The 12,592-nt window shown below is 38.7% G+C and overlaps 1 protein-coding gene across 1 annotated transcript; it reads right to left on the minus strand.

The window, feature by feature from the left end:
* Positions 1 to 290: 290 nt before the first annotated feature.
* On the minus strand, positions 291 to 1,564 carry LOC140268888 (apolipoprotein D-like). Its single transcript, XM_072363883.1, has 4 exons — positions 1,437 to 1,564; positions 1,225 to 1,346; positions 777 to 865; positions 291 to 652 (listed from the first exon to the last, which is right to left on the minus strand). Exons 1-4 carry the CDS (start codon positions 1,554 to 1,556, stop codon positions 411 to 413), a joined length of 573 nt encoding a protein of 190 aa, XP_072219984.1. The 5' UTR covers positions 1,557 to 1,564; the 3' UTR covers positions 291 to 410.
* Positions 1,565 to 12,592: the final 11,028 nt, after the last annotated feature.

Raw genomic sequence — 12,592 nt, forward strand, 5'->3', positions numbered from 1 at the left:
TGTCTAGGCTCCATAAAGTGCTTTGTACATCCAGTGCTTCATATGCACTCTCTATAGCTCATGCAGCATTTAGTCTCCACAATCACACACACCAAGGAAATGCTCTTAGGGTTCAGTATCTTGCATAACATGGACAAGCTGGGGACAACATTTTGTTTGGAGGATGACCAGTTATTTTGAGCCCCTGCTTCCCTACTAGAAGTATGGTAAATTATTAACATTTAATTTAACTCAGAATACTAATATCCACCACAAAACACATTTTCTTTTGCAAGTTTATTGCAATGACTTTGCACACTGTTTCATGACCAGACTCAAGAGCTCCATAGACAGCAAACAGCAGTGTGTCGCATCGTTCATTCAAGCTGTCCTTCTCAAAGCCCTGCAGGCTGAAACATGAGTGTCTCTATTCACTGGTTCATGGCGCTGCAGTAATTCTGCTCCTGGATGGTAGGGACCATCTTGTCCACGGAGGCACCAAATGAGGATAGGATGCCGTGCAGCTCCTCAATGGTCTCCTCAGGCAAAGTGGGCTGCCTGGCCAGGATCCAGGACAGCTCCATGTGGAACAGGCCGAAGTCGGTGCAGCCGTAGACCAGAGAGTGACCGTCATAGTCGGAGGACAGAACCCAGTAGGGACCAGGGGGTTGGTCTACAGAGGAGAGGAGTTGTAACAGTGTGAAATCTGCTGGAATCTTCACCACATCAGAGTTTATAATTTTATGTCCAACCGAACATGAATGTAGGAATAAATGTAATGATTTAAACTTTCTTACTCTCTGAGAAGGAGACTGCCAGCTTGGCAGGCTCAGCAGGGTCAACGACTTTGGCAGTGCCAAGGATGGAATTAACGGTTCCATCATCGCTAAAATGAAACATTCAATAGAAATTCATTAGATCTTCACTTGAAGTCTAACTTTTGTGATTAAGTGTACTGTGCACTCCAGACACATAATAAAGGATCAGCTTTTGATCAACGGTCTGCATGAGGCGAACGTTTTGGCCACGAAAATTCAATATTCCTGATGTACAAAAAGTATAAATTATGCACAACATGTGGTAAATAGTATCAGCTGAGAGAATGAAAAACCACAATTTTTCTAGGAAAATTAATTTAGTCAAGGGCAAAGACAATGAGGGAGAAAGGAAAAAGAAAATTACATGTATGTTATATTTATATAAGTTATGGATAAAAAAACATTTTCGGCACTGACGCTTACTCACAGCAGCTCACTGTTGAAGACCTCGATAACTCCAGGAGCCTTCAGGCTGTAAAGGGCATTGCTGCACTGACCTACCTGGAAGTTTGTTGGCAGCTTTTGGATTTCATACCACTTACCCAGATACTGTAGAGGAAATACAAAAGTTCATACAATGAATGTGAAACACAGCAGTACAACGTAAAGCGAACAGTGAAACAAAAGCATTGCATTCACCCTGGCAGCATCAAAGTTAGCCTGAACAGCAGGCTTGGGACACTTTCCAGCCTTAAAGATCTGAGCACTGGCTGCTATGACAAACAGCAGAGTCAAGGAAATCACTTGTATGGCCTTCATCTTCTCCTGTCAACCTGCAGAGAATAAAACAGGCAGGAAAAAGTTTACTCATGAGCTCATCTTTGAGTGTCAGCTTGAGGAGAAAAGAGCAGGAGACATGAACAGCACTGAGGCACTGAGATGAACAGAAAAGCGCCCGTCTCCTCACCTGGAATCAGCTGTGCGCAAAGCCTTTCATTTTTTGAGGGCCTTTTAAAGCCTGTAGGTTTGTTATTGATCACATTCTTGAGTCCCTTTCCTCGTCACATGAGGAAGGGGAGTGAGTGTGAGAGGTGGCACCTGTTCAAATAAATGTACTGCTCAAACAAATCTCTCACCTAAGGCAGGTCGGTTATCAAACCCCACTTTTGTAACGGTGTATGCTGAATGAGTCACATTCATTATTCTTTGTTGGTTCAACTCCACAGGACATTAATAGTTTTTAGTGATAAATAGAGATCTAAAGTTACATAAAATAATCAAATAAACTTAATAATAAAGAATCTTCCCAGAGTGGGCGTTAGTATCAGAGCAGACTCATAAAGGCAGGCTGATATTCTGTGAACTTAAGAAACATTTTTCATGGGGTTTGACTTCAGAAACCTCGTGTCCCTTTAGGTTTGTTTGATTTAAAAAAACTAAGTATCTTGAATATTCAAACTTTTTTCATTCCCCAAATTGTGATAAAATTATACAAGTAGAGAAAATTATTTATCTTATCTTTTTGTGAGAGGTGCTCTCATTTCTAAAGTTCATTGTTGAAGATGTAACATTTTAATCCTTTGTGTGTAGTGCAAGATTAGAGCCAAGTAATTTCAAAGTTTGCTGGATTTATAAAGTCTATTACAAAGGGTCTTTTGATGTCAGGGTGTTAGTTCTCCAGCTTTCTCAGGCACACTAGAACCTGAAGAAACATGTATACCAGATCTTTATTTGCTCATAGCCTATAATGGGAACTTGCCGATGGGGTTAGGATAAAGTCTATTAAAATGATATTCACTGGTGTTTGTACTAATGCTCTTTTAAGGAATTGTTCAAGTTAAAGTAAAACATAATACTGAAGAATGCTGGACTAATTCTATGGATAGGATAGCTACAAATTAAATAAGCAACACCTCGGATGTAGAGCTCCAATGGCCAAGACCAGAACCTCAATCAGAGTCGTTTTCACAGATGAATGCTGGAGACTATCTGACGATTCTGGCCTAAACTTTCTCCACAGTTAACTTTCACACATGCATGCAGGATGTAATGCTAAAAGAATACACGTGGAAATACCAGTTTTTGTTTATAACAAGTTAAGACTGGCAAATGAATGAACTACCTTTATGATATGACAGTATTTGTGATGACATCCACACAGCATACATTTGATATTATCCATGCTACTGACAAACAACGGCAAAGAAAATACAAACTCAAAAAATACAAACGCACCAGAGGATTTCCTGCTCTTGTCACACATGGGTTCACTTTATAATTTAAAGTGTTACTTTTTCAGGAGCGTTTCAGGTCCCAAACCACAGCCATGCCAACACAGTCTCACCTCATTCATTTATACACATATTCAATCTGAAAGTGCAACATTAACAATTAGCAAATGTTTGGTTGATTTGAAAATGTCATGTCTAAACCTTACAGTGTTGGTATTCAGTGCACATGCAATAGCGTTGTAAAAACATTTGCTCTCAAACATGTTTCCTTGTCTTTTCAGGTGTTGTTTTCCTTTCTGGTGAAGCTGAATTTGCAACAACAGCCGAGGAACTTGTCACCTCCTCAGTCCACCCTGGTATCCACAGTTCACTGGAATAATCACTTGATAGTTTGGCTCCTCCAATCCCACTGAAACCCTTCAGCTTCCTAGAGGGCTACATAACCGCCTGGTTCCTTTGTTCTTCTGGAATCCACATCCCTATGCTCTCCTGGAAGAACTCACATGCCTGCTGTACCTGCTTTCCATAGGCCATCCTCCTTTTCTACCAAACTACCGCACCCCTTGGAACCTGGACTCACAAGGACAGTGTTGATAATAGGACATTCCTTATTCATCCATCCATTTTCTATACCGTCAATCCGTTAATCAGGTAACGGGTGGGCTGGAGCCTATCCCAGCAGTCATCGGGCGAAAGGCGGGGTACACCCTGGACAGGTTGCCAGTCCATCACAGGGCATTCCTTATTCATATTATAAATAAATCTTTTTAAAAATCTTTCAGAGGTTCCTCTGCCTTGTTGAGTCCAAATTGTCAGATCTTGTGACAAAACCAGTATATAAGTTAATTTAAGGTGTGAAGGTGTAAAGGAAGAGTAATATATTCCAGTGTACGTATAGTAGAAAATGGAGCTGTTTTTATTTTACATAGTAATAAATTACTTTTTTTTTGTTGCTCAAATTGAACAAAACATAGGAAAATCATTCTATGTGGAAAATGGATAAAAGGTTGCAATGTTTCTTATATCAAAAGAAAAATGCAGTTGAGGAGAAAACTCTTATTGGTGTAGAGAGTAATTAAGTGGTTGATAGGTTAGGTAAACAAAACCTAAGAAACTAAACAATTGAATATAAGGCTCCATTAAGCAAAGTAAAAGCTAAGACCTTCATCAGGACACACATTATGGCAGCAATATCAGGATATATGTGAAATTGGAAGGTGTCTTCATAACTTCCAAAGACAAGTTGATTCTGGGAAGAAAGTGGGTTAGAAAAGAAGGGAGAAGAATGTAATCACTCGTAAAAGTATAGTCATACGGGTCTGAACCATACATTTCATAAAACAGGGAAATAAAATAGGTAGGAAATGTATACAATGCAGTCAGCCAGTAACTGTGGAAGATGCACTTCTTTGTTTTAGGAAATAGAACTTCAGTCTTTTGAGGAGGTGAAGCAGGCTTTTTCAGTAATCCTCTGAGGTAAAACAAGTAAATTCAGTTTTGATGTTATCAAATTTGAAAGAAACTGATTTAGTGAAAAAATATAGTGTCTTTTTCTGCAATACCTGCTGTTCAATACTCGAGTATGGTATGCCAACTGCCAATAAATGTGAAGGAGGAAGACGAGAACCATTAACTATTTAAGTAGTCTCTACTCTTTTACAGGTCTACTTAATCCTCCTTTCTTTATTTAAGTATATTTACTTTTGAAGTCTTCTTTGCCTTTCTGCTTAATCCTTAACTGGTGGAAGTGGTGGGATCATTCAGCAGCCTGAGGGACCCTTTTATATCTTAATTTGTGGAAGTTCTGACTTTCCAAGCCAAAGGAAAAAGAACTGTGGATGAAAAAAAAATAGAAAATTGGACAGAAGAGACGGTGGTGAAGACGAGGAGAATTGAACTTTTAAACAGGTTAAGAAAGCTGATGGTAAAGATAAAGAGCCGGTGGCAGAGACGGCAAAATGAGTTACCCGCATGACCGCATGGTGTCAGGCAGGGCCTCTGCCAAGGGGCTGGATGGTTCTCGGACTTGCGGAAGGCCAGGGTAAACAAGTGGGTCTTAAGGTGTGTTTTAAAAGGAGAGGCTAGTCGTAGACTTATGCTTCGGTAGCCGGTGCCTGGCGGCTCCGGTGGGCTGCTGTCTAGGGCTTTCCTCTGCTGTCTTCTGTGTGGGCGTGTGGTTGTCCCTGCGGTGGGCTGCCTGGGTTCTATGCTGCGTAGGTGCTGCTGATTCCCCTGGTCTTGGGGCCTTTTCTGCCTGCTACACTCACATGCTTATTATACAGTGGTTGCATTGTTCTGTGGTTTTAATCATCCGCAGTTATGATTTAATGTACTTTGCTGCTGGTGTTGTTGCTGTCTTCATGTGGGTTCTCCTAATGGTTCTCCGCCTAGTTATGATTTTAACAAAACAATGAAATGAATAAAAATAGTACCTAAGCATCAAGGGGAGCTGTAAGACAGGACAGGATTAAAAGAAAAAAACAAAAACCCATTTAGCTCTGTAGTCCAAAGGGACATACAAAACCCATGTGTCCTAAAAATTCATTCAAAAAGGTTGATTAGTCTTTTCATTGTTCACATGTTGAACATGAGCTGAAGACTGATACATTCATTTAAGGATTCCCAAACATCTACTTGCATCTCTGGTGATGCAACACTCTACATTGACTTCAACTACCTGAACTCAATTTCACTGTTTTGTTTCATGTTCAACACCAAGGATGATTACGACCTGGTTGAACAGCTGGGAAAAAGAAAGAACTTGACTATGACTGATCAATGCATGCGTTTCTACCACATCCTCCGTACAGAGCAGTCCTGAAAGCTCAAGGCATTTAGTACCCTTTGGGTCTGATTGAAGGTCAAAGTGATGCAACTCGGACTTCACGGGACTCCAGTGACCTCCCAGAGGATAACAGTGACATATACTGTGTAGTTTTTCTGGTTTTGCTGCATATTTGGATGGCACTGTCATTCATAGTACCACCTTGGACAATATATTGGATAATATATTCATAGCCATAGCCCCTGCCATGCTTGATATTGTAATGTATTAGATAATAAAACTGTAGTCTCATGATATTGTCTTTAAGTATATAAAAATTTAAGAAATAAAGTGTTTAGACTTGGGGATCATGGTCATCATTTTTTTGTGTGTGTATTCCATTGTTCTTGTCCTTTGGGCTTTTGGTGTTTTTGTCACAGTTTATGTTCATGTCACAGTTTGTTTTATTAGTCTTGTTTTCAGGTTATGTTCTGGTCATGTTTTTCCTCTGCCACCTAGTTTCACTCACCTCACCTGCTTCATTGCTCACAGCTGCATCGCATTCACTGATCACTCCCACAGTATTTAGTCTCCTGGTTTCCTTTCATTCACGGCAGAATCCTCACCAACCCTTCATGCCTCAGTCACTGAAGATAAGTCTGGTTTCTTGCATCATAGTCCTGTTCTCACAGTCATGTTCATAGTTATTTATTCATAGTCTTGTCACAGTTAATCATAGTCTTGTTTTGTATTTCATAGTCTTGGTTTTTTGTCAACGTTTAAGTATTTTTGAATCCAGCTCTGCTGCGCTTATTGTTCTTGCCTTTTGCTCCCTGTTTTTGGAAATAAACCTTTTTTGAATCCAAAGAGCTGCATCTGGGTCCTACCTCACCACAGTCCCTGACAGTTTTTCATAGTTAATATATTCTTCCAGGTCTCAAGTTTGTTTACCATTTTCTGATTTTAGTTAGTATCTAGATCCTGATCATTATTCCATAGTTTCCTCAGTTCCCCCCTGTTGTGGTCATTAGCTTGACTGCCACACCTACCACCTGTCTATTATCCTTAGCTGCAAACGTTCATTAATCAGTTCCCCCTCACTATTCAAGCTTGTTGGTTTCTATAAATCCTTGCCAGAGCCTCGCTGTTATTTCCTGATGTGTTTCTCTGCCATCAAAGCCTGTGTTCATGTTCTTAGTTCTCTGTCTGGTTTTCTTGTTCTTTGGATTTGTTTTTCACGGTTGTTTTTTGGTGTTCTAGGGTTATAATTTTCAATAGATCAGTTTTCCCTCAGCCTCCTGCCTCATCCAAGTCTGCTTTTTGGGTCCTTCTCATCCTGCACCACCTGTGACAATCAGTGAACCATATTGTGATATTTTAGTCGGGACCAAAGTAGTGATTGACACTGCTGTCTCTGCAGTCACGTAGAGGCTTGTAAGGCCAAAATAATAAAAACCAATACCCACTTTTATCCCAGTAAAAACATTTTCTTGGTCAAACTCTAATCTGTGACTGAATTGTTTAGTTCTCAGCCCTCATATCGATCCTTTTGTGAATCGATCCTTTAGCAGCTGTGAGGGGGAACTCCTTTCCCCTGAGAAATGACCACAACCATAAAGGTTTCTTTGTTGTTGGGATACCTGTATCAGTTTAAGCAAATACTCCTCTCTAGCACGACAGTGAAGCAAAAACACTAACCAGTTAATGGACAATTAATAACTTATTAGTTGGGCATTAATGCATAGAGGTTGGATAAAGTAAACATAGTTTATACCTTCAACAAAGAGTAGCCTGAGGTTAACAAACATAATCTTTTAAACATTAGGTAAACATAAGCCTTCCATTAAGACAATTCGAATATTATTTTTCACCACTTAATACATTTTACAGTTTTATGGCTCAGAGGTTGTTGTTAAATTATTAAGAGTTTTCATGAATGGGATTAAGTCAAAATCTCAAAAAGGGAGAAATCTTTTTAAGATCCATTAAATAACTAAATAGAATAGATAATGACAGAATTATTCTCTGTCTCTTTGAGTATTTTAAACATGAGGGAAAATGTGGTGTCTTTAATGATTTCAATGAGCCAACTAATGACTGTGATCATTTTAAAGTCAGTGTTCAAGATTATTTTTTAAGTCACACTGTAAGCATCAGGGTATGTGTAGTGGTCTTATGTTAAGATGAGCCCAAGTGGACATGGGGCACATGTGGTCTTTTTTCTGTTTTGTCTGTTGTTCCACTATCAAAGAGATATTTGGGTTTGTTGGAAGTGGGGTTGTGCGAGGTACTTTTATTATTGATTATTGTCTTACCTGCTGTAGACAGCAGTCATTCTGCTCAGTTTGGTGAAGCAGAAGTTCTGAGCAACTTTTTTTTGCCATCGAAAAAAAGGTCAAACCTAAAAAACTTCAGCAGTTTTTATTGTATTTTACATTGATTAACGTCTACATCAGTTGTCACAACACTTTCTTAACTGCAGTACTTTTGAGTAACACCATGTTTCACTGTGGGGTCCCAAACAGTACGGGCTGCATCACCGTGTGTCAGCACAGACCCTGTTAGGCCGACCCACTCCGTGTAACTGTAATCCACAACACAGAGTTGGCTTTAACTGCTTGTTTTTAGATGGAAAAAACGATTTGACTGCTGTCTACAACAGATAAGACACTGATCAGTCACAACTACTCCAAACAACTCCACTTAACAAGATCTTTTTAATGACAAGCACTTGCTTATACTAAAGTCTCCAATGTGTTCATGTGTAAGATGCACCAGTGTTTCAGATTTACATTGTTGCCAGGGAACTATGCCAATGTCCCATTGGCAGCTATCATGAAATTGCCCCAATATCACATTTGCCTGGAGACTGACCACATTTCAGTATATAGTGAATGCAAACACAGCAACTTTAAGTGTTCTTAATTAGATAAACTAAATCCTGAAGGACTGCCTCCACTGCTGTAGCATTTTTGTGGACAGTGTTGAAAGGAAAAAAAAGCCAACCTTCTTTGAAGCCGATACCACCCCGTAAAAAACATGTTTTTGAGTGCAGTAATGGCTGACTTTCTGGCAGCTGTTGGTTCAGTTTAGGCGAGAGTTGAGCATGAAGATATGACCTCTTTTGTCCTTCAGCAGAAGGATATATTCTCAAGCTCCGAGTGTACATGTATAACAGTGCACTTTCAGGAATGTTGTCTTCCACATGTTTAACCTTCAGTATGAGTGTGTGCACAGCTGCAGGAGCACCAGGGAGGCAGCATATGCAATGGCATGTGACCACAGCTATCGCATAACACTGTCAGTCAGGTGTATTACTAAAGCTTCTGTTAGAGAGAACCTTTAAATTTCGAGCCTGATGAGTCCTTTCACAACTCTTTTTTTGATCATAGGTCTGAGTGCATGACTTGTGAGTGAGTTCACTTTAACTTACTGTATTATTGTATCAATCCAATCTGAGCTATTTTCTTCTAAAAAAACCTTCTTCTCTGCAAAGACACAGGTGCATGATAACATAAGGAGTGTTCTTATACGGTGAAAAGGTTTCATGTTAGTTTAGTTTATTATACCATCTGAAATTCCTTTGATTTTTAGCTTATTAGTAAATTCAACTTTAACAAGTATTCCGTATTACTAAATGGTCAAATGATGTCTCATCTAACTCTGCAGTCTGATGGTGTTAACTCCTTCTTGTACTGCCCCCAAGTGGAGAAAAACTCAGTTAGTTCAGTTAATTCATGACAATGGTTACAGCACAAAATTATCATAGCAAGTTTCAGTTATCAGTGTGCATCAGCAGGACATACAAGTCAGTTTATTTTTATGATTATTTAAATTCTAACTTTACCAGTTTCTCACATTGTAGAGGAAAAGTTGGATTCAAAAGTACTGTTTTCTTTTATTTGATGCCACCTTAAGTCACCAATGAATCTAAATGGTGATCGTGCATGGACATGTGTCTGTTATGGACTGAAACATACCCCGATTAGAAAAAAAGCTACAGCCTCTCACAATGTTGAAGACGGCAATATAAAATTGATGGATTAGAGCACAATATTACTAAGCCTTGCATCAATGGTATGATTAATAGTTTGAATTTGAAATGTCCAAGCTCCTTTTTTCCCACCTAACTTCAACATCAGCACAAGCTTTAAGGCCTTCATCAGAGGGATCATGATCCCATCACCACTTTCAGTTGACAGAGGCTTTGAAATTGAATATGAGCATCAGCCATAAATGATTGGTAACAGACAGATGAGGTTAAATTTGTTGCAAATCTATTGCAACTTCACAAATGCCAACCAGAAAAATGTAAAATGTATTTTTTCTGTATATAGGCATTGTATGTTTCTCCGATTTCTTTTTCTTTTTTGGGGGGAACATATGCATGAATGACATGGGGTCAATTATATGTGTATTTATAGCTGAATCTGTCAACAGAAGGACCCTTATGTTGATGTAAATTGGAGCGACGGATTGCTTCACCTGATTAAGTTTAGAAAAATTATTCCTAGTTATGGTTAAGAAATAAGATATCTGGTCAGGGTTGGGGAAAAAAATTTTTTTTTTGTATGTGTTAAATACTAGTGCATGTATTTCTCTCTAACGGCAACACATTTTCTAAAACACATTCTCACACACGGCAGTAACAAAAACCTTGAAAATTCAAGAGAAAATTAGTCTAAAACTCGAGACTTGCTCCCTTTGGCCTTGGCCTTAGTTTGCTCCAGCTTATTTTTTTTTCCTTTCAAAACAACATGGAACAAGATCAGTTTTCATTTAGAAATGTCTTTTTTAATGGCTGTGTGTGTCCATGGTGTGTATCTGTGAACAGTGGAAAAGTCTAGGTGGAGGCAAGTGGTTATGTGTGTCATGATTGGCTAGTTGAAGTGTATCAATGGGCAGTTAGTAGACAGCCACAGCTAAGAAACAAGAGAAAAAGCAGGAACAACAGAAATGGTAATTACGTTTTTGAAAAAATGACAGTAATAATGTAAATACACTTTACCAAACTTCAAGTGACAGAAGACCATAATGAAATAATAAGTCACTTGTGATGAAATCTGTTTTGATACACTTTCCATTCTGCATCTTTAACACCCCCTCACCCCTTTGATACTTCCTCTTTATCTTGCTGCATGTTCGCTGTGAGCTCGATTCTCTCCTTGATCTTCTGACCAGTCAAACTCATTGCTTCCATCCAGGGAGAAACCAGGCCTTGCTACTTTAACCAGGCTTTGATGTATCTGGCTGCAGCTAACAAGTCATTCTTCTCTGAAGCGTATTACCTAGAAATGTGGCCTTTTGATCTTCTTTTTCTTCTTGCATTTTAGCTTGTTCGTAGCCTTGGGGCTTTGTCTAGAAGGAGACAGCATTTAATAGTTTTTATATGTAATTGTTTTTGTTTAAGCTATTCTGCATGTTAAACAGCAACAGGGTGCTTCTTTTGATAAATGTCAGGCTGTAGAGTGAGATACTGAACCCTCTAGTTTTTTTATATCAAATTAAATGACCAACATTTTTACAACTTTAGTTTGTTTAGGTGCTTTGTTTTGATACCTTGCAATATATGGACAGCCGGCAAGTCTATTTGTTGAACAGTTAACATCTTTTCTACTCTAAATCCGGGCTTCTAATGCAATTTTTAGACTAAAAATTTCTTCTTTAGTCTTTGTTTCCTTTTGCCAGATCTAGCATGTTCACCCCCAGAACCGGTGCAGTAACTAACACTACCTCCCACAGCACAAGCCTGTAATTACAACAACATGGAGGGATGGTGTGCGCACGTGTGTTGTTATACCAGTAAAGTTGATCAGAGCCAATAAATACCTCTGTAAATATCAGCACCTGCTGGGTAAATATGGAAAATATTGCTTTGGTCTGAATCTTTTGTTTTTCTTACAGAGGGTGAACTCTTTGTGCTCATTCTGTTTTTGAATCAAGCCGTACATCACGGATGTGCTACAGTTTGTTAAAGGGCATCTTAAAGCAATGATCTTGCCATGGTTTATAGGTTTTCTTCATTTGTTTATTTTAGTTTGGATCTTGTCTTTTTGTTTTCAGTTTTCAGTTTTTTATTTGCTTTTACTTCCTGTTTTATTTTGAAACTGTTTTTTCCTTCTGCAGTCTGTAGAAGTGACTTCCTGTTCGTTTGACCCCGACTGCTCTTCTGTGTGTTTGCTGGGCTACTTCTGGATCTTTAGGGTGAGACAGTGGAAGACTATTTCCCAGATTGCTGGGTTGTTGGAGAACAGAGGATAAGCAAAGTGATTATAGGGAAACAAGCATACTGTTTGTGTTCTAAATTAAGTGAAAATCTATCTATGATTTGTTGAAATGAACAGCAGATATGAAGTTGGGATTCATCTTCTGGTGGGTATTAACCTTTGTACTCATTCCAGCTACAACGATGTGGATTAACTGACATATGGTACATTCTATGAAGGCACAAGAGCTAAAAATAACAATAAAGGTGTCAATAAGCTTCTCTTAGGTAAAAATGATGAGATATTGTTAAATTAGGTTAAATCTAGTTATTCTGTCAATTTCTTTGCTATTAGTGGGACTTATTTTTCTGCCAGGTTGTCTCCAAATAGTAAATTAGTTGTTAGTGGTAGTTTCCTGTAATTCAAAACTGTTTTAAATAACACATCAGCTGGTTTGACTACTGTAAAGATACATCATTCAGGCAAAAAAAGAAGTTGAATAAATCTGGTGATAAAAAAACAAAAACAACAAAAATCTAATTTCTCTCCACCTGGAGCAGGAAAACATCCTGATTGTTTTATAACATTTCCACTGGTATGTCCCCCATGACTTCAATTTGCTAATAGTTTACTTCATGTCTGAAATAAATCCAG

This window comes from Leuresthes tenuis, unplaced genomic scaffold, assembly GCF_036924035.1.
Source record: "Leuresthes tenuis unplaced genomic scaffold, fLeuTen1.0.hap1 SCAF_14, whole genome shotgun sequence".
In the NCBI taxonomy this organism is placed as follows: Eukaryota; Metazoa; Chordata; class Actinopteri; order Atheriniformes; family Atherinopsidae; genus Leuresthes; species Leuresthes tenuis.